This window comes from Clarias gariepinus, chromosome 24 (genome assembly GCF_024256425.1).
Source record: "Clarias gariepinus isolate MV-2021 ecotype Netherlands chromosome 24, CGAR_prim_01v2, whole genome shotgun sequence".
Classification (NCBI taxonomy): Eukaryota; Metazoa; Chordata; class Actinopteri; order Siluriformes; family Clariidae; genus Clarias; species Clarias gariepinus.
Genome location: NC_071123.1, coordinates 14635729 through 14658648, shown reverse-complemented (window position 1 = coordinate 14658648; position 22920 = coordinate 14635729). Strand labels below are relative to the sequence as shown.

The following is a 22920-nucleotide window of genomic DNA, read 5'->3' as shown; positions in this document are numbered from 1 at the left end:
GGTTCCAGCACATGCCAAAGGTGGCTCTATTGGAGTGTGATCTGGCGACTGTGGAGGTCATCTCAGTACAGTTAAGTCATTGTGATTTTAAAGAAACCAGTTGGAGCTTTGTGACATGGCACGTTATCCTGTGCTTATAAAAGGCTTGACATGGTCAGGCTTCAGTAGGTACAAAGGGGTCTAATTTGTGCCAAGAAAATATCCCCACACTGTTACACCACCAGTCTGAACTGGTGATACAAGGAAGATTAGATCCTTGCTTTCTTCTTGTTCAGACCCTACCATCCCCCTTCCACTATCTAATTTCCCATTCTTAGCTGGCAGGAGTGACCCACAGTGTGGTCTGTAGATCATCTGCTTCAAGGTTTAACATGATGTGCTTTCAGAGATTCTTTTCAGCATACTTCAGTTGTAACGAGATGTTAGTTGAGTTATTGTTGCTCTTATATCAGCTCAAACCATTCAGGACATTCTCCTCTGACCTTTGGCATCAACAAGGCATTTTCACCCAGAGAACTGCTGCTCACTGTATATTTTCTCTTTTTCATACTATTCTCTGTAAACCCTAGGGATGTTTGGGTTTGAAGATTCCACAGTTTTTGGAAATACTTAGACAAGCCTGTCTGGCACCAACAATGGCGCCATGTCAAAAATCACCTAAATCACACTTCCTACCCATTCTAATGTTTAAAGCAGATCGTCCCCACAGCTGACTGCACTGAGCTGCTGCCATGTGATTGGCAGATTAGTTTGCAGGCCAGTAAGTGTATTTTACACTGCTGCTGCGACAGCACAGGGTATTCGCATGAATGCTCAAGTGCACACAAGATTGAAAATTTTTGTGACGGGATGAAAAAGTAACTATTTAAGTAATGCAACAAAGTAAGTACACAAACAAACCATCTCATTCTGGAGTCCAAACTTTATTCCACATGACCATTCAAAATCATTAGAGCTAAAAAGTGCAATATTAAACACACTATAAATACAGTAAAACCCGAAATGATTCATACCCCTGGCAAATTCTAACGTAAAGTTACTTTTATTCAACCAGCAAGTTTGTTCTTGATAAGAAATGACACCGGCGTCTTCCAGAAAGAAATATTACTGATCTTACATTTAAACAAAAAGTGGCATGTCCAAAATTATTCATACCCTTCTTAATAATCAATAGAAAAGCCTTTATTAGCTATAACAGCAATCAAACGCTTTCTATAATTGCTGATCAGCTCTTTGTATGTCTTTAGCGATGAGCTCCAATTCTTTCAGGTTTCAATTCTTTCCGGAGGGTCTCCTTGCCATCACCCTGATCTTTAGCACCCTCCACAGATTCTCAACTGGATTTAAGTCAGGACTCTGGCTGGGCCACTGCAAAAGGTTATTGTTTTTGTCAGTCAAAAAAAAAAAAAACTTGCTGGTTAAATAAAAGTAACTATGTCAGAATTTGCCTGGGGTATGAATAATTTCGGGCTTGACTGTATATATATATATACGTATATATACACTGTACTATAGACATATATAGTGTGTTTAATATATGTACAGTATATACTGTATATACTGTATAAACTGTACATAGAGAGATTAAAGTGTTATACAATTAAATATCATTATGATATTTGTAACAGACTCAATCATACATACAACAGTGAAGCTCTCTGAAAATAATATTAAATAAAATATTCAGAACATAAATAGAGTAGTCGTTTTAAAATAAACGTTTAGTGCACTCAGTGTCATAATATGGTGTTAACACCACGATTTCATTATAAGGCCGCTTTTTTAGAGGAGTCGTCGGCCACGTCGTAGCTCGTCAGTCGTGAAACGTCAGTGCTACGAATCCATTGAAGATTCCTTTAAGATTAGATATGATTTGCCATCCCTGATTCTGTGATAACGTGATGCGCAATCTTCTGTCCTACAAACCGTGTTTTTGAGCAACGCAGTGCGATTTCTTAGTATCAGAATACACACGAGTGAGAGTCTCTAAATACTGGCATCAGAAGCACACAATAAATAAGAATGACTTGCCTCTTGTTGTCGGCGGGTGTGTATGTGGAAAATACACAGGTTAGATATGCGTTCCATTTCACGATATATTAGGTGTATGAAGCAATCCCAGGTGCAGTCAGTAGTTACCTGATATAATAAAAGCTAAATGTCTTTAACATTAAATAGTTTACTTTGCCTTTAATCACACGAGTATGACTTTTACATGATTTCCCATGCATAATAGATCAATGATTTTCTTTTCTTTTCACATAAGACCATGTTCTTTTTCCTCAGTTATTGCTTCCTGTTTTAAGACGTGCTGTGTGGTTCAGCCTCCCAGGTCTTCACGTTTGCCTTCCCAGAAGGCTGAAGGTGGCGAGTGGCAGCAGGGGAGTTGAGGGCGCTCGGAACGGGAGCAGGATTGAGACCGTGATGAGATTTTGATGGGCGTGGCTTCTCATCGTGTCCCTCCCCCTCGAGTGTGGCTTCGCAGAGCTCCAGCAGAGAGAGCACTTGGTCCCTCAGTGGTGTCCCCTTAAACTTGCGTGAGGCCAAGAAGCAAAAAGCCTCCACGAATGCCTGCAGTCCCATTCCTGCTTAAAGAGGAAGCCACAGTGATATTACTGTTGTTAAACATGCTTTAGCTAAAATTCAGTGAAATTTGTGACATCACAAAGAAAAAGAATCAACCAAACATGAGCTGTGTCTCTCCAACTGCTGTTTGGTTGGTCCACTGTGACCCTAATCATTTTGGCAGAATATCTGGATATTTGAGGTTATGGGACAAAAATGCAAAACACTATTTTGCTTACCAGCTTCTCTTGAGTCGGAGGCGGCTCCAGTCCAGCGGCGGGTGATATCGATGTACAGGATATCCACTGATGCCATGGTGAAACTGTTGCTACTCAGCTTGCAATTCCTACAAGAGGCAGCATGTTAGTACGAAGGTAAGAAAATATTACAAATAATCATCAACCCGCATTGATCTCGCTGTACTGTTCATTCTGGTTGGTTGGTAGGTGTGGTTAGCTTCCTGTAAAGACAGAAGCGACTCCCAGCCGAGTTCCTGTAATGTACAGTGTAAGTGGTGTTGGTGAATGATTGCGTGTTCGGTTTCCTCAGACAGATGAGGCTTTTCCGCGAATCGCTATCTGTTTTCCTATCCTATTTCCTAAGCTATCCTTCTTTAAAATGGTTGCACAGTTCAAATGTTTTACTGCGGCTAAGAGTCTGATCACCGTACTGTGCTTGAAGCGTTGTTGACCAGTTTTATGCCTTCACTCACATGAAATCTCCAGATTTCCACTGTACATTTCAGAGAAGCTAATTTAAACAAAACATTAGTTTTTTCTTAGCTTTTAGTCTCCAGATATTTGTAACAAAGGTAATGCTTGTTTAAGTTTTCTAGCATGGGACAGTCCATAATGATGTACACAGATCAAAACAATAATGATGTTTGTGTTTACATTACAGTCTCATTTAGTATAAGATGAATAAAACACTAAGGGATATGTTGTTATAGGAAAGTAATTTTCAGCAATTGCAAATCACCCGGATGTTAATTATTTTCCTGTATCAGCATGCTCAATTATGTTTTATTCCTTTTAAAAGGAAGAATCAACCAGTCTTGCCTGATAAAAGTACGGAAACTGGTCGGGCCGAGTTTCATGGTTCCTTTGACTCCGAGGAAGCGTAAGAAAATGTCAGCGATGCGTTCTAATATCCGCAGGTAGTTAAATTGTTTCATGTACTTGGGGAAGACTTGTTTTAGACACAGAGACGGAAGTGGCTCGACAAGCTCCGCCTTTTCGTCTGATCCAGCGTCTTCGATGATGGCTTCTTGGTTTGTTCTGCTGACAAATAAACAGGTGACTGGGTTAACCTACTGAAAATGTGTAAAAAGTTTATTTTATAACAGAATCTGTTAACATACAGTTAACATTTTACTTATGGATCAAGACAGAATATAATTTGTGTGTAAACTCATTAAACCTTCTAAATCTTGTTGTATTTTACTAAATATAGATATACTGGATACTTTTCAGCTTTTTAGTCCATCTATATTTATATGCTAGACGTGTGTGGTCTCGCTGCAGTTATCTTAATTTCATATCTTTAATGCTCCTGCTCAAACTGATGAGGTGCAATAGGTTGTGTTTATTTTCCCTCAATCTAATTTTATGGGACATTAGTTTTATGTAAACATAAAAAAAGCAATAATATTATATTTAAAAAAAAAAAGACTGAAAATGGAATAAAACAAACACACACACCCACTCAAAGCGCACACACATTAAACAAGGGATATTTAGAAAATTTTGCCAATATCAATACAGTAATGGGTTAAGACCATGCTTTTTAGCGGCCTTAGTGTTCTATGACCTACACCATCAGAGAGACATTTCATTCACTAACACGTCCTAGCATCTGAAAGATAATGTGATTTTCAGCCTTGTTACCAATAGTTATCTTATCCAATGTCACAGAAAGCATATGGTCATCAACAGATGAAAAGTGCTCGGCGCATGAATATGAAACCTGGAGAGCGAGAATGGCACCAAAGTTGCCAGCAGGTGATTACCAGATTTAACACCACAGAATATTTGAGCAAAGGCATGCCCTAAAATATTTCCTCTGATTGATTTAAAAAACTGTTTGGAAACACCAGTGCATTCAGAAAAGAAATGAGCCAAATTTACACAAGTAAGTACGTTATATTTCTATAGGTACTGTATGTGGAACCCTGACTATAAAACATATACATGGTTCTTTTAAACAGTTTCCACAAAATTGCATATAGCGTTGTATATATACTGTAGTGTTACAATTTCCCTTTCCTAAATTTCTTTCATTTTTGTGAAGCTGCTTTGAGACAATGACCATTGTTAAAAGCGCTATATAAATAAAATTTAATTGATTTGAATTTTAAAACCACTGCAATGCCCCTGTGTACAAAGCGAGCTCTATGAACATATGATTTGACAAGGAGGGTCTTGAGAGAGCCCTGATCTAAACCTTACTGAACACCTTTGGGACAAACAAATGGCTCTGCAGTACATCTGGGGGTATGCTGTGGTGTTTGGTATCTGGCACATTGGCAGTGGATCTTTTGGGTGCTGTGGGTTGTGGAGTAAGGCCTCTCTGGATTGGATGATTTTTTGTCTGATGCATTCAATGGGACATTGAAAGTGGATCATTTGATCAGTCTCAGCCTCCCTCAGCCTCAGTACTGGAGCCCCCCAGGGTTGTGTTCTGAGCCCCCTGCTGTACTCTTTGTATACCCATGACTGCGTAGCCACTACAAACTCCACCACCATCATTAAGTTTGCTGACGATACTGTCGTGGTGGGCCTGATCTCTGTCGAAGAGATGGCCTACATGGAGGAGGTTGGAAATCTGAAAGAACTATCTCCTCCTGAACGTCAGCAAGACAAAGGAGTTGATAGTGGACTTTAGTACTAAGCAGAAGAGAAACTACCAGACTCCTGCCATCAACAAGAGCCCAGTGGAGAGAGTGGACAACTTCCGATACCTCGGCGTTTACATCACGCAGGACCTGTCATGGTCCTGTCCCATCAACACCGTGGTGAAAAAGGCCCGGCAGCATCTCTACCACCTCAGACGCCTGAGAGACTAGACTGTTATAGACTCTTGTAATATTGAGGTCAACAGCAGTCATATTAACTTTTCACGTCATATCATACTGTGTATGACTGTGTATGTGACGAATAGAATTTGGATCTGGATTGTCTGGTGCATCCCATGCGTACTTAAAGTGAATTGGGATCTGGAAAGTTTCGAGGCTGTGTCTGTGGTGCAGAGTTCTGGTGTCTTTATTTTGTGGTCAGCATTTACTTACTTTGGTGATGCGTGCTGCATTTGCTTTTCTGTGGGATCAAACCAGACGAGCTGGCCTTTGGTTCTCATGGGCATGGGTGAGCCTTGGTTTAACCCATAAACCTGTCATCCGGTTTGCAGTGTATAGCTGGTGAGCAATGTTATTCAAATTGCCTGTCAGTTGTAATAATGTTATGGCTGATTAGTGTAGAGTTAAAGATGAGTAAAGGAAAACAGTACTAAGTGTGTTGAAATGAACGTTCATTATGAACAAACATGAGCATTTGACAGCCCTAATGATTACAGCAGCATTTTTTAGCTACACATCCAACATAGCCTGTTTTGGCATCTTTCAGGCCATCCACGCAGAATCCTTTTACATCATCAGAAAGTGAGTCACAAATGCAGAAATCTCCAAACTCTCAGATAGTCTCCACTATATTAGCCAATGCTTGGGCTTTGTATAGACAACACATTAGCAAACACTCTTCCTAGAATGATAGCAGGACAAGCAGAGACCATACAGTATATGTGAACTAATAAAGGTCTTCAGGTAATCAAGTTCACTTGCTTCAGTAGATACAGAAAAAAATGGTGTATTTATTTAGTTGCGCACATTTCAGATTTAAACAAGTAAGATTTTTTTGCTTGAACAGTGAAAGCAAAAAGCAAAGATGATGACTGGGATAACCAGGATCCTTCGTATTACTAACATATTGCAAGATGAAGAATCTACCCGAGCAAAAGCTAAAGCACTAATGACCATAAGAAATGTCAAGGGTTTTGAATTTTTGAGAATTTGATACTTTACAAATGGATGAACTAATGCATCTTTAAATGTTCTTTACAATGGATTTTTTTTTCCTTAAAATCTTTCTCGTTCTTACATTTAGCCTTCTGCAACCTTTTAGACCAGTGGTCAGTGAATAGATTTGACCTGAAGCCAAGTGCTATTTTCCTGCAGCTATTCATGTCCTGGCACAGAACACTAAGATCAAGGTGAAAAATAGAGTCAGTCATGCTGACCATGTACTTCCCCTAGGACTGATGAATCAACTGGAAACCCAGATGTGGTGCAGGGATGTGATACTTTATTGGCTTCGGACCGGATTTTTTAAGCATTAATTCCACTGGACACATGTTTACTTGTTTACAGGCCAATTTTGGTTTTATTGTTCTTAAGGTTCTTAGCATAAGCTCAGTGTAGAGACTATATACTGGCATTTGCCGCCATCAAAGGTTAGTATGATGTAGCAGTTTGATGTACTTCATAATATATTAGGGTTTATGGTTCTAGTCATCTGGTTTCAAAGGTGTTGATGGGACAGATGGATCTGACCTGCAAACAAAGTGCAACATCTTATGCAGTGTCTGACAGGTTTGTTTTGGTGTCCTTAATTTTAGCGGCGAGTCTGATCTTTTAGATAACCTAATCACCACTTTTTGGTTGCATATGCCACTTGACGATATATAATGCAAAATATGGCCCTGGTATCACCCATTGGCTGGAGCTTTCTTTACATGGAGAGTACTCAGTGCTGCTAAGGATGGCCGTCTTATAGATGCGTGACTACTGAGGACAGTTCCACTTTATGGCGAAGGAACATCGCGTCCAAGTCTGCCTGCATGCCATGGATGACTGTCCTTCATGTCGAGGATCATTACCGGTGACAAACCTTGGGTGTATAAGTACGCCACTAAAACGTCGCAACACATGAGTTGGAGCAATGTAGGAGCCAATGATCTCCACAACCGAAAGAGGCAAGTCAGGTCCGCAGCTCAACCAAGTGCATGCTCATCGTGTTTTTCGACATTTGCGGCAATGTGCATTGAGAATAATTACCATAGGCCAGACTGCCAATAGCGAATTCTACCGCCAAGTTAGAAGGCATCTGAGGGAGGACTTCTATCTCAAAACTTTTCGATACTCCCTCGTACCTATCCTATCCTTTTTACTTGTCTGTCCGTTATGCACCACTTCCTTCCGTCATCAATATTATATAGTGAAACCCATATAGATTTAGGCATTTGGCAGATGCTCTTATCCAGAGTTTTACATTATCTCATTATACATCTGAGCAGGTGAACGTTAAGGGGCTGCTCAAGAGCCCAACAGTGGCAACTTGGTGGTTGTGGGGCTTGAACCTGGAACCTTCCAAAACATAGTCCAATGCCTCCTAAAGGTGGTATATAGTGCCTCCTAGAGGCCTTTTTTCCAGCTTACATAACGAGTATGTGAGGTGGTCAGAGGCCAGGTTCATTTAATGCGGTGAAATTTCAAAACTGCTTCAAACTAAAGGAGGAAGTTCACATGCATTCATAGTTGAAAAATCAGTAATACAGTGTTTCAATCATGCATGAACTTTGAGAAATGTGTGGGAAGTGTTTTTAAACACTAAAATCCTTTTCAACAATTGCAGGAAGCCTTAAACCATGAATCTCGACTACATTCTCTGTTCCAGCCCTTATTATGCAAAACAAAGGCAGCAGAACGCCCACGCGCAATTCAACAATTTGATGTTCTCGCTTCTGCTGAGTTCTTGTTTAAATTAATCTCCTCGTCTTATTTCCCCTTAAGCCGTTAGTAAATGGTAAAGTTGGGCGTGGAGCTTTCTCGAGGCTGAAGTCAATTTCGATGCTCCATTTATTTTAATTTACTAGACCATTTGAGATAAGAACGTATACACGGACAAACAAACATAAAGAAGCTGTCGGAACGTGCGTTAATGGTGATCCTAAAAAAAAGTGCGCAAACAAAAACAAACGCGCAAAGACACGCGCAGCAGAGCTTGATTAATCTGTTTTTCATTTCTGTGACAACTTCTGCTCCAGACAACAGCCCTGTTTTTACAAATCAACTCAGATCAGATGAATAAACCAGCAGACAACACTTGTAATGAAGTGCCTTTGTTGTGCAGTCACACAGCCAGATAAACACACACTCACACACACATACATACACACATACTGTAGCTCTCAGAAATCTCTAGCTACAACAATTACCTGAGAATCAGCTGAGCATTATGTTATTCATGCTGTAGAATTAATCAAACTATAGCACTGTCGCAGTGCACCTTTAGGTTCTGGGGTCAATTCCCGTCTTGGGGTCTGTGTGCACAAAGTTTACTCCAGGTACAATTGCCCATAGTGTGTAAATGAAATTAGCATGCGAGTGTGTGTATGTGCCCTGCCATGGATTGGCACCCTGTCCAGGGTGTCCCGTGCCTCATGCCCTAAGTCTCCTGGGATAGGCTCCTGGCCCCAGTGACTCCATATACAGTACAGGTTAAAGTGGATGTATAGACAATGACTGTGTGAGAGTGGGTAATCAAATTATCTGCGTACGTGTACTGTTTGCTTTCAGTGTTTACAGGATTTTAATACAGTGGTGAATACATTAATACCCTGGGGACCTGGGACAAGTCTTTCGATTATGGAAAATATGCTGCACTACATACATCGTCTGACAATCGCCAGTAGAACGTGCTTTACTATCATTTTCTTTAGCCTAGCTAAAAATCCTAGCTGTCAGTTATGACATCACCTTAGTTAAGCTTGCTGGCAAAATCCAGAACTAGGTCGAACACTCCGAAGCTTAATTAGTTACCAAGAAGCGATTTGCCTATGGCATTCTTACGCTAGCAGGAATAGTTGCAACTACAAACTAATTCTGCAAGTCTCTCTAGATACCAAATGTTCAGCATGTAAATGTTAAAGTAGAAAGCAAGAGCAAAGGTTTAGCAACGTGCATGGAAAATATGAAACAGAATGACCCTTACTACACTAAAGACAGACAGTAAATGTGCGTGTGGGAGCATGTCACAGACCTCTCGAGTTCATGTTCAGGCTTTCCTCACCGCTGCTTTTGCTTTTCTCCTCCTACCATTATCAGCACTTGTGTCTCATTAAGTCTAGTGACCCCTGAAAGAAAAACACACTCACGTGGGTGGTTTCCTCTGGGCCGGATCCATAAGGCGCAGTGTATCTCTAATGACACCTACTTTGACTTCTTCGTCTACTGGACTTGGTACGTACTCGAAAACACCAGGCGACACCTGAAACATTGAGACATGACACCAAGGAGTTGTTAGTATTGAATTTGAATAAGGTGGATTAGTGGTTAGCAGTATTTCCTCGCACCTACAGGGTTGGTGGTTCGAATCTCAGTGGTCTAAGTAAGTGGAGATTACACGTAATGGGTACTTCCATTTCCTCCTGCATTCTAAAAACATGCTCCGATTGACGAAGTGTATGAATACGACGTGTGTGTGTGCTTGTGCGTTGGAATGGCAGGCTGTGCTCTGCCATGTGCACCAAGTTTCCTGGGATAGGAATTTAGGCCCCACATGACCCTACACAGGATAAGTGGTCTAGATAATGGATGGATGAATTTCCATACAAGAACAATTCACAGGCAGAACCATCAGGTTCTGGGTTCAAGTCCCACCTCGGGTCTGAGTGCATGGAGGTTGCATTATCTCCCTGTGCTTGCAGATTAGGCTGATTCCCAAATTGCCCGTAGTGTGTGAATGAGTGTGTGTGCATGTTTGTGTGTCCTGCAATGGATTGGCACCCTGTCTAGGTCTCCTGGGACAGGTTCCAGCCCACCCCCCCTAGACCCAGTGTACAGGATAAACCGGTATAGACGATGAGTGAGTGAACAATTCACAAAAATACTTGGTATACAAAGAATAGAACAATAGGAACAATTTACATTTTATTCCACTTTCAAACCACATGTTAATACAGTACAGCATAGACATAGCAATATTTGTCTGGATTTGTTATCAGCAAAACCAGAAAGGTTTCAGTTTCATCAAAATAACACCAAGGCCATGGTTTGCATGAAGGCAGAAGCAGGAATGACCCAGAGAAATGTCACCATGATAATACTCATTTCTGCTGCCCCTTACAATATGCTCCTATACGTCCTGGTGACATACACATTGATGTCTGCACTGTCCCCACTGCATGACAGTAGGACTGTCACCTTTCTCCCAGTACATTTTCCCAACAAGATCCCCTAATTCAAAACCAGCCTCAAATTATTCAGGCACAACCGTTAAACTTGGCTGAGGTTGGCGGGGATCTAACGAACAAAGTGGACAACATTGTGCAGTCTAGACTTTGTGGAGACAGTGAATGCATACTACGTAGGAATAGAGTCTGAAAGTCTGGCTGTCCAGAAAGCCTCCATTTTAACGGTGTGGGGATTTGTCTTATCAGAGCTGACTCCAGATGTTGGAGAGCCTGCTGCCTCTGGCAAGTAAAATATGTGCACATCAGAGGAGATGATACTCTTACCAGGATAGAAATGTTTCATTATAGAATAAAGGTGATCCACCAGAAGAAACCTTGCCCTGTTTGTTCAGGAATGACTCAAGTGGACCCAAGCATGGCAGTAATATAGATCCTTTGCCATAATATACCTGTTCTTTCAGTGTATGCCACATGAACACTTCTCTTCCAGGATTATGGTCAATGAATGTAAGCTTATGTTCACCTTATTTATTGACATCTTTCATGTTAATTTGAATGCAGATGTCACTTTAGTCACTGTTCCGACTGAAACCCAGCCAGCTGAGCAGGCTTTGTGACTGAAACTGCTGCCATCTGTGCCTCTTCCCATCTTGATCCAAAAGAAAAATAAATAAATAAATAAATAAATAAATAAAGTCACCTGGGCCTTCTCAATCTGCTTGGCCAAAAAATGTCACTGTTTCCGAGGGGATTATTAATTGGTCTGCATCAAGCAAAGAAAACGAGACTTGGGTTAGGCATAATTCAATGCATTACTAAAAACATGGAAAGACAGTGTTGAAGACAGGTGGTTGGTTTGTATGAGGACATTGTAAAATGAGAGAAATGTGGTGGTGTTGCATCGTAAAAATCTCCAGTGGGGTAGATCACATCTGTGTTTAATAGCGAACATTTACAAACACAATGCGATGAGAACTGGAACTAAACAACTGTGTGTCCATAAGAAAACCATTTGTTAGTGAGAATAATCAGGGGGAAAAAGCTCCCGTTTGCTAGGGAGACTTTGGAGCAGACTTTGGAGCAGTGCAAAAACGGTCATGTGATCTGATGAGTTCAGATTGAGCCTATACGTGAGCGATGTGTGTCTCAGGGTAAGAAGGGAAGTGCATGAATCGATGCACCCATTATGCAATAGTGGCCACGATACAAGCCTCTGGAGGCAGTGTTATAACCTGGGGGTTATAACACTGCCTCCACTGCCTTCAATTAGCCAGGTGTAGGTTCTGGGAACATAAGGAATCATCTTCACATATGCTCAGTGCTCAAATAACTGCTCAGAGGATATCTGATATTTATTTATGGCCAGAGAGTTTATCATGCAAAATACCTGTCTAAATACATCCGTTTCTCCACCCATTTATACAGGATTGTCTGAATACCTTAACTATTTTATTAAAAGACTAGACTTGCTGTTTTCACCTCCTGTTCATGTTCAATCCTCATGCTCGGATTGGCGTTGACCTCAAGCAGAACTGGCCTCAAGTTCTTCATCAGCAGGATGTCAAAGCCCAGGATCTATGAATTGTTCATGGAATAATGTAAAGTTATTCATTTATCTTTGTTGCCATGGTTACAGTTCACAATGGTTGCATACTATTATGAAAATCAAGTAATGACATTGTGCTCCATTTTCGTCTCCTCCTACAGTATGTTAGTGTCTCTGTAACTGTTCCTGTTCATATATCTTAATTCGTAGATTTGTACATTTATCCCAAATGATTAACTTTTTCTTTGCAATTTGTCTTTTCTTGCATTAAAATCTTTTTATTTTCCTGTTCTAGATTCCTCGCTTTTTACCTTTTTATCTTTCTATTTTTAGGTCTTGAACTGTTATAAATGTCATACTGTGTACTGTACGGTTTGAATCATTAAACTTACCTGAAAACAAGTAGGTCCTGGTTTGCCTGGTGGAATATCAGCTTGGTAATAGACCTTCAGTTCAGGAACTAGTGCAATAACCGTCTTGATAACCAGCGCTATAATGTCTGACCAGACTTTCTTAATGTCCACTCCTTTGGAGGCGAGTCGATACAGGACGCTGGAAAACGTGCGCTTGCTGCCAGTGTTGGAGCTGTCCGAATGCACAAAATTCCCGCTGTGAATGTTCAGCGAGTAGTTCGTTAAATGCATGTAAACATGATTGAGGTTTTTCTGGCTCGGTTCCTGGTAGGGTTCGGTGCAAAATCTGGAAAGGCCTTCTTTGGCAATGTAGATTTCTAAAGGATCCAGCGAACGGACAAGAACATAAAGGCGAATGTCAAACTTGAGCTTGTCGATGAGAAGAGGCTTATGAATGTACTCTTGAACCACCGCCTGCTTGACTTGTGATCCTGGGATGGCCCGGAGGTCAGCGGGGTCACGGATGAGGTAGATGCCGTCGCCTTGGGAGCCCGAGTCGGGTTTGACAATGAATGTGGGTTTCAGGCTGGAGTCACTGTCCTTCAGCACACGGATCTATAAATTATTCATTAGAAAATCATTTAATAAGGTCGAAATAAAGGAAAAAAAAAGCAACAAAAAAAAACCTCTTTTGAGTATTCATAGTCTAGGTTAGAAGATACAGTAGAACTCTGCTGCCCTCTAGAGCATTTGGGATCAAAATGTACTATACAGTTAGATAGTGACAAACAGATTTATGTTACCCAAGCAACCAGACAGAGGAGCGAATAGTAGAAGTGTAGAACAAGCTCAAATATTAAGAAGCTCTTTTTAAACTAAGGGCATTCAAGTTTAAACGGGACTTGTGTCTCTCACAGTTATGAGAGTAAATACCCTGCTACATTAAAGCACTTATCCCAGCGTTTCACTAGTGCTTGGATACCATCAAGGTAGAACGTTTTCTCAGTACTTCTGAGCCATGATCGACCTGCTTCACTGTCTGTCTTTAACGTTGGCCTCCCAGGAACTCCTTTAATGGCCCAAACATGTGGAAAGGTAGGGGGGATGTGGCAATAACTCCTAGCCGAGTTCCTGTAATGTAAAAGTGGTGGTGGTGAATGAGTGTGTGTATAGACAAATGCATCTCTTCAGCAAGTTGGTGACAATTCAAGGATGAGGAGTTCCACACACTGAACGTGCATGTGCAATGGGCTCCGAGCCACCTCGGCTAGCATGGTCACGGATTTACAGAAATCTTTAAAACGTTTGCACCATTTAAACGTTCTACTAAGACTAAGAGTCTCATCATCATACTGTGCTTCAGTTAATGTCCATCAGTTTTTTACACCTTCTTTTACGGGAAATCCCGGTTTGTTATAGAATTTATTTAGATCCCCTATCTATACTTTCTATCTATGATTTCCTAGGAGTTAAAAGGCTTAAGGTGAGTTTACATTAAATCTACCTCTGCCAGTTACTGGCAAGTGAACAGAAATAGACTGTGTGTGAGTGAGAGTGAGAAGAAAGGACTGCACACTGGGGATGTGCCAAGTACAAGGACAGCTGCTGATAAAGAAGCCCTAAGCTGGATTGCTTGGTGTTTAAATGTTATTTGTGAGCAGTTACGAGTATATGCTCTGCCAGCCAAGCCATGAGTACAACAGCTACACCAATTGAATGCTAATTTCGGTTCCTCCGCAGACATTTAAGGTGCATTGCGCCTTACGTAAGGATTTAGAATTAATTGAAATCATTCAATCCATTACAAAAAAGGGATTTCAGCTCATACTTCCCATATAAGGAAAACATAATCGGATAATTTTTTCATAATTAATAAAAAAAAAAATCTTGTGCATATGATTCTGTACCTGATTAGAGAACAGCTGAAACTCCTCGGGCAGGATCCACGAGCGAGGGTAGAAGTTGTACTCCTCTGGGAAAAGCTGCTGCATGGTGCGCACCGCACGACTTAAATTTATCTTGCGCAACATCTCAATCATTCCTGCGCATGAACAGAGACAGACCTGTGTATCCCTAGTACAGTGTTTCATATTGGAGAAAAAATTTCTATTCCTTTATGTGAATGGACGTACTGTACACATGCCAAGAGCTTTCAGCAAAGTGACAAAGTGATGCATGATGCAGTATTTTTCAATAAGTACAGCTGTCATACAGCCATTGTTCTCTTTCAGTCATGTCAGAATGTGTGTACACCAAAAAGAAGTGATTTGTAACTATGGTCAGGTAACCGATCTTCTATTACTACCAAGAGATTAATTCTGTCTGGCCCTCTCTGGAGATCAATACGGACTGAGTTGAGGTAGGAGACGGGATTCCTCCTTTTGCATTGTCGGATTAGATGCGTTTGTTGCTAGGGCAGCTAACTTGGTCCAAAAACAAAAACATACTGAGCCTTTTGCACTGGAGCTGGAGTTCGGGTTTGTGTCCTTCCATAGTTACATACCGCTAGCATTCCTCTAATGCTCCATAAACGTTTCAGTTAGTCATGCTGGATTTAGAATTTAGACCCAAAGTGGAATCTGTGGGTCCAAATTTTAGTGGGTCTTGATTGAAGTTTCACAGCGATACTGTACATGGTCCTTTTTCAACGTTATTGGGGCTCGGGACACCAGGTTTGCCATTACATTTTATGGCATTTGGCAGACGCCCTTATTCAGAGTAACTTTTTCAACATTTTTATCTCCTTATATATCTGAGCACTTAAGGATTAAAGGCCTTGCTCAACATGGGCAATTTGCTGGTGGGGTTTGAACCTGGGACCTTCTGGATTAAGCTACGATTGCCCCACTGCAGATTGTAAACCTACAGGATTTTCTAAACCAGAAGAAGGACAAGGTTTCTATCCATCACTTCCACACCCATGTTAAAATGGTCAGATCTAACTCAGGCCATGCAAATATAGGATTGGTTCATGCCAGTGGATCTGCACAACACCTACAGTATTTCCATGTTCCTATGACCTCGAACACAATACCTTTTTGAGATTTGCCTTCCAAAGCCAGGCATTCCATGCTCTACAATATTACTGTGTAAATGAACACAACCGTTGTGTGTGTGTGTCCTGTCAAATATTGGCACCCCATCTAGAGTGTACCCTGCCTCGTGCCCTAAGCTTCGAGGCAGGGTACCTGCTTAGGGTTCTATGGTATAGAAGATGAATGAATGAAGAGCCAACATGGACATAATATTTTTAAAACAGCTTTGTACTTTGTTAGCTTTGATGTGAAATTAAATTTCAAGTAACGCAACTATCAACAGTGCTGTTAATCATAATCATTATTAACAAGGTAAATGACTTACCTGGGAACTTGTTAACCTGCCCTGAAACAATATTCTCATTATCATGGAAGGAGACGCCATGCCAGTAGATATCACACGCTGTCCGTCTCCCCACTGGAAACTGAGAAAACAAATTAAAAAGAGTGAATTAGAAATCAAAACCAAAAAACAAGATGCTTTTTCTATTCTTTTCATTAATATTATCGAGGTAACTGGTTTGTAGGCCTGTGCAGTATTTGTCTCAGTAAATACAGATCTGCTCATGATTGCTCTTAAGGATTGTCTCCTATTTCAGGAATCTGCAGACTTAACCAATTAATTAAATCCTTATAGCCAATCATAATTTATATATGTTATATTTATTTACAATTAATCTTGATGCAAATACGTAATTTAAAGCCATTGTAAATATTCACATGTATGTCCCCTTACGTTTTTTTTTTTTTTTTTACTTTTTAGTAATTTGCTATTTGTAAATGCATTTAAAAACCAATCTACATCATCATTATGTTTATCTTCTCAACAATATTAGGGCAGTTCCAACTATTATGCATTATATGATTTAATGTTAAACTTTATGCAGCTGTAAATGTAGCGCTTTTTATCTTTCTTTATTATTATTGTTTTTGAAGGGGAGTCAGGCAGGGGCTCTTTAACTACAGTCAAGTTCAAAAGCGAGTACTCCCTCTTTTAATTCTATATTTTGTGTGAAGCATATTGAAAATCATATGATCATAACGGGTCTCACTATTAGCCAAATACAACCTAAGACGAACAAAATATAAATTTTTCACCACGCTGTTATTTATTTAACAAAAATTAAGCCAAAAAGAAAAATGTAGACAAAACTAAGTACCCCTATGACTCAACAGCTTGTAGATCCACTTAAGCAGCAATAAGTTAATGAAATTGTTGTTCCGTTCATAGATGTTTTTGGGCATTCACTTATGCACAGCTGTCTTATTAAAAGAAGTTAAATGAAATTTTATTTGATTACTACTAAACTAAATAAGATTAAAATAAATTGAACTTAATTTTATTTTATTATGTAGATTAAATGAATGAAATAGGAACATTTAAAAAATGAAAAATTGCTTGTTTATGTAACAACCTCTCATCTGTTCCAACCACTCAGCGTTCAACATCACCAGTATACAGTACTAATCATCATTTTCTTTTTTTATATATTAATGATTCATGGATTACTGTGTGAATTAACAAACAGAGAAATATTTCCCTGAAACTGGTCATGTACATGGACTGGGCAATGAAAATTGAAGCCATAAAAAAGTCCTACAGGAAGACTTAGGAACTATTCTTAAAAACTAAGTCTGTCTCTTTTTAAGGACAATATAAAAAAAAATTTGGAAAGAAAATTTTTCGGTTGAAATATGTACCATATTTTAACTCTTGAGCCTTGTATTTAAGCCTTCTGTGCCTTTTTCGGATGAAATATAATCACTATGCTGCAAGCAGTGTGTGCGAGATGACGTGACCGAATTGGATTCCTTGAGGATTATGTCAGTGTTTAACAGGGTAAACGAGATGAAGCAGCGTTCCTATATTAGGTGCCTGGCACACTAAGGAAGAGAGGGATGTGATCAGATTAGGAATGTGTGCTTGGGGTTGTGGGAAGGTCACACGCGTTCGAGAAACCCACTCGCACACAAATTATTAAGAAAAAGCTCTACGAAGACCAGCTGGGTCTCATTCAACCCTGGTACTCTGATCGTTGATCTTCTGAGTCAAAGTAGCTCATTTTTGTAATTCTTCCGATTAAGAACAAAGTAACAACAGGAAAGCAGCTTCCCTAAAGGCTTCTGTCTTTTAAATCCTTCATTGACCTGCAAACGTAGTGGGATAGAAATCAGATTGTCCCAGATTATTCGCTAATCACACTTAATCATTTCCTACCTTTAAAGCACGCGCATATGCTAATGCCAGCATGCAGCGCTGAGACACGTTCCTGACGTTTCTTTAACTTCTAGCTCACTTATCCATTTTCTTTAGCTAGAGTGAAATCCAAAATAACTAGGATTTTCAGAGAGTGGGCTAAAACAATTGCATATAAATATAATTAAGCACAGTTGGAGGTAAACCAGGAAGGGGATGCACTGTGGCCTTACAAAGTGAGGAGGGGCCCAAAGATCAGAATTCTTTTAGATTCAATACCACCGGCAAGCCTGGAGAGCAAGCCACAAAAAAAGGGACTGGATTTACTGTACGATATATAAAAAGAATCAGACTCATTGTTGTAGATTTCTGTTTGCCCTCATACACCACGGTATCAAAATACACCGTAACACCGTGTGGCAGATCATTGGTGTTAAAGCACTGCAGATGATGACTGGTGGTTCAGATGATGAACACTAATAAAAAATTATCCCCAAACATGCGTCCAAGACATTAACAATTGCAGGACAAGAAACGCTACATTTTCAATGATCATTTCAGTCTCCTGATTTAGTTGAACATGAAATCTAGGGGAAAGCCTTCCCAGAAGACTGGAGCTAATTATAACAGGCAAAATGAGAAAAGACATGATATTGAATATGGTTCTGTTATTCATTTTTGCGATAAGAGTGCCGATAATTCTCAAGTTGACTGTACCTGTATGTGACGTGAATCATACAGTATAGAACATCTGTTAAAGGTTTAACTTGAACAATGGTAACCTGCCTACCTGCGAGATGATGCTTATTAATGGCTGCTCTCTCTGTTTGGCTGGGAGACCAGTGACCTCACATTACTATCTGGTTCCAGCTGAGATGTAGAAAGAGAAAAAAACGTTTAAAATGACCAACCTTACTAAGAAATTCTTTACTTAGGGATCAGCAACCAAATACAAGGGACACCATGAGTTTTAGTAATTGAACCGTCTCTGTTTTTCAGCCAGATGGTATCACTATCCGAGAACATATGGGGCCTGTTATTTTATCATTAATGGACAGCACAGGACAAAAGGGGAAAGCAGATCGAGTTCATCTGAAACCCCAGGCTTATGAGGATGGTTTAATGTTACTTGTGAATCCTAACATGCGTGTGTTTTTAACGTGTGTAGAACCTACGCCAGAAAGCTGTCACACAACACGCATGCCTGTGTGTATGGTTCTGTTTAATGGCTAATTAATATATTTATAGGAGGTATGGGGTCATTTCTAATACTGGAGGCAGTGGAATGTAACTGTACACGAGTGACTCAGGAAGCGTTAAAGGGCAAAGTTGAGTTGTAAGTGATGGGTGGTAAAATATTCAGCTAAAGCATCAGAAGCATTGGGAATTTGACTCTTGTGACAATTAACTAATATGAGGGGCGTTCAAGTCAAAGTGGGACGTTTGATTGTGCAAAATAACAGAACTATTTTATTTCTCTATATAATTACCATGCTTCAACAATGCACTTATTCCAGCGTTTCACTCGTGCTTGGTAGGAAAAGTAGGAAGAAACAAATCATAATCTGTTGATAATAATAAGATCGCATTATAAATAGCACGACAGCACTCTCATTTTTATTGCTTATTTAATTTCTTGTTTATAGAATTATTTTATCAAAGCAAAACTGTACTCGGCTTTACTGAATATCAGCATGGCTGTGATTTACTTACATCACACATGTGTTGAGGTTTATACCCATGTGCATATTTCCACTGTGTGTCAATTTTCTATTTTTCTCCCACATTCCAAAAACACACTGGTGTGTAATTAGTAGGGATGGGAATCACCAGTTACCGTGATACAGAATTATCACGAGTCAATTTATATTGCAATTTTATAAATATTATGTATCAATATAAATTTAAATACCTTAAATGTTTTTTTTTTTTAAAAGTTAAGTCCTAACTCGAAAGTTTTATACTTTAGCTTTATTTATTTATTTATTTTTTTTTAGAAAAAAGACCTGATTAGAAGCTTTTTAACATGCACGATTTTTGATAATGTAATGCCATTAAAATGTGTTTTTGTTGCACCACTCAGAAGCATGTGCACTTAGCACAGAATCAGTGATGGCAGTGATGCCTGATCGGTCATGGGTGATCAAGCTGAAAACCAGCCAGTTCTGATCACTGGCTGATCAACCTTTATCAAAAATAGGCACTTGATTTTGGAATCGCAATACAAAACAGAACCGTTTCCCCTACCCTTGCCCCCATCTTTAGTGGATAGTGGGGCCCAGCACCCACTTACCCCTGCATCACGTTCCCGCCGATCCCCTAGCATTGCTCGACTGGTCTCACCATCTCTCAGAGATTGAGGAAGATCTAGACTGTTTTTTGCTTTGGCACCTAGGTGGTGGAAGGAACTTCCTCTAAATGACTGTACAGCCGAGTCACTGACAATCTAAAGAACTATTTGTTTCTTAGATATTTGGTCAATCCCCCCCCTTTTGTAAGCACTTTTGTAAGCCGCTCTGGATAAGAGCATCTACTAAATGCTTAGATGTAAACGTAAACAAGGTCAAGATCAAATTGTTTCTAGATGTGATTCTCATGATGTTTCTCACTGTGATGCTCTGGAGTCTTTGCCCTGGGATGCATTCCCATCTCGACTCTAACCAGCATTGATTGCTGAAGATCAGTAAATGGATGAACGAACACTTGGAAGGAACACTGCACATTCATATAACTGGAACAGTCACAGGCTTCCGTGTGACGTCAGAATTTGTGACTTTTCTCTCACCTCTTTCCATTTGAGCTCTCTAATGCTGAGCTTGAGCGCCTCCAGAGATGTTTTGGCTTTGGACGTGTCCACAGTGACGGCTCTGGGCTTCCTCACGGCTCTGACCGCCTCCTCTTCCTCCTCCTCCTCCTGCGCCTTGCCCGGACCTCTGACGGAGAGCGCGTGCCGGCGCGCGCCCTTTCCCGTGCCGGCAAATGCGCATGCTCGCGGCTTGTTCACGATCAGATCTGAGCTTCTCTTCACGATCCCGGTTGCTGGCTTGCTCTTAACTTTAGTGCAGCTTTTCTCAGGTGTGCCGGTGGTTCTTGGGGCCGCCGGAAGCGATGCTGCGTCCATCAGCTCGTGCACTTTGGGCTTCTCATGGTGATCAGTCATAATGCCTGAGCTGGGCCATACACCTAGTACACACACACACACACACACACATCTGTCAGCACTGGATAAATAAACTGCGACTAAACCTCGTGCATTGGGGTTTAAAGTAAAATCAAAACAAGCGAGTACCAGAAATACGTATCTCTCAATCATGATTATCATTTGGTTGCCAAGTTGATAGAATGTACACAATTCTAAAATGATGCTTGCTTTTTACCATGATTAATCTACAATTTACTGAAATCCTTCATCCAGGAGTCTCCAAATCCAGTCCTGGAGGGCCAGTGACCAGCACAGTTTGTAATTCACCAACACCTAAACACACCCACTGAACCTAGTAATTAACAGATTAGTTAAATCAGCTGAGTTTGAGAAGAAGTATCACCAAACTGTGTTGGACACTGGCCCTCCAAGACTGGATTTAGAGACCCCTGATCTAGATCTATAGGACCTGGATCTCTTTTTATTTACATGATCTGGCAACCCGCTAGCTGAATGTGCCAGCATGCCCCCAGACTTTAATCATAATATTTTTCTTACACACCGGCTAGAAGATAAACTATTAATGAATCTGTGTTATGTTCTTCATAAATAACACAAATGCTCGATCAGATTATCTCACGGAGTCCGAGCTGGCCGCTCCCATCAGGACAAGCAGCAAAATAAAGAAAGGGAAAAAATAACCGTCAGCTTGTGTTTAATAAATCTCTAACTTACCTAGTTGGATGAGCATTTAGGACTCGGTATTAATATAAAATCAGCTTGCAGGAGGCATGTGTTCACCTGTTCCTGTGTGTACTGTATGCCCGTTATTGCATGAAACACTCCAACGTCATCCTAATGATATGTTAATCTCACGCTCTTTAACAATAACCCTGAAGCGAGCCGATCTCACAGCACAGATAAAATAAAGAAACAATAAATAAAAACCCAGTCACTATAACAAAAAGCTTCTACTCTTTGTTTCTTCTTGATCTGATTGGGGAGGACAGAATGCTGTCCATGTCCCAAGCTGGAGCGATTTAACCACCACATTCACGGCTACTGTTTTGGTACCGGTGACCACGCAACGGACGGGAGCCGCAGAGGGACACGTGAAGAGGAAATGCGTTTTCTTTTTCTAGCCACTGTTGAGCATGGCTTCTTCAAGTTGAGTACTGTGCAGTATATTAGTACTGCAATTCAAGTTTATTATTTTTAAGTTAATTTTGAGTAATAAATTTTTCTTATAATTACTGATTTATTTAAATAATATACATATAGGTCCATTAAATATAATGCACTCTAAATAATTAGTCTTAAAATGGATTTTTTTTTTTTTTTTGGATTTTGCACATATGTACCCCCTTAAAAAAAGGACTCAATAGATATAAGGTATATATATACCTGGACACCAAGGTTTTTTTCTCAGGAGTCTGTCTAGTCTTGTTCATGCTGTTCTCTGTAAAATAATTAAAGTCATGACTATTCAAAGCAATATTACAATAAATGTATTTGTACTTTCAAGTCCAAAATCTTTTCTTTCAACTTTCCATGCATCACTGAAAAAGACAAATTTTCGCACAGTTGTGACTCTAAAATTAAGATTCCTCCACAATTTTTAAAACATTTTTCAGAATCTTCCTTCCTGTATTACTTTCAGCACATTATTACAGTATTTAAGGGAGTGCATATCTACATATTTTTAACACTGTCCTTATTTCCTTGAAGTTTCACTCAAAATACCTGACGGGTGAAAGCTACTGTGCAGCTGGATTTTCACTTGGGCAACAGTGAAGCCAATGGGTCTTATCACACCACTGATGGAGTACAAGTATCCC

At 40.1% G+C, this 22920-nt stretch overlaps 1 protein-coding gene across 2 annotated transcripts; it reads right to left on the bottom strand.

The window, feature by feature from the left end:
- Nucleotides 1-923: 923 nt before the first annotated feature.
- On the bottom strand, nt 924-22121 carry ttll11 (tubulin tyrosine ligase-like family, member 11). Of its 2 annotated transcripts, none has more exons than XM_053485593.1 (10): nt 21818-22121; nt 20726-21123; nt 16069-16168; nt 14616-14749; nt 12748-13323; nt 12289-12384; nt 9772-9884; nt 3624-3842; nt 2805-2911; nt 924-2588 (listed from the first exon to the last, which is right to left on the bottom strand). In XM_053485593.1, the coding sequence occupies exons 1-10, from the start codon at nt 21831-21833 to the stop codon at nt 2302-2304; spliced, it is 2046 nt and encodes a 681-aa protein (XP_053341568.1). In that variant the 5' UTR covers nt 21834-22121; the 3' UTR covers nt 924-2301. The 2 variants fall into 2 exon arrangements, with proteins under 2 accessions (XP_053341568.1, XP_053341569.1); XM_053485594.1 differs by having other exon boundaries at nt 924-2585.
- Nucleotides 22122-22920: the final 799 nt, after the last annotated feature.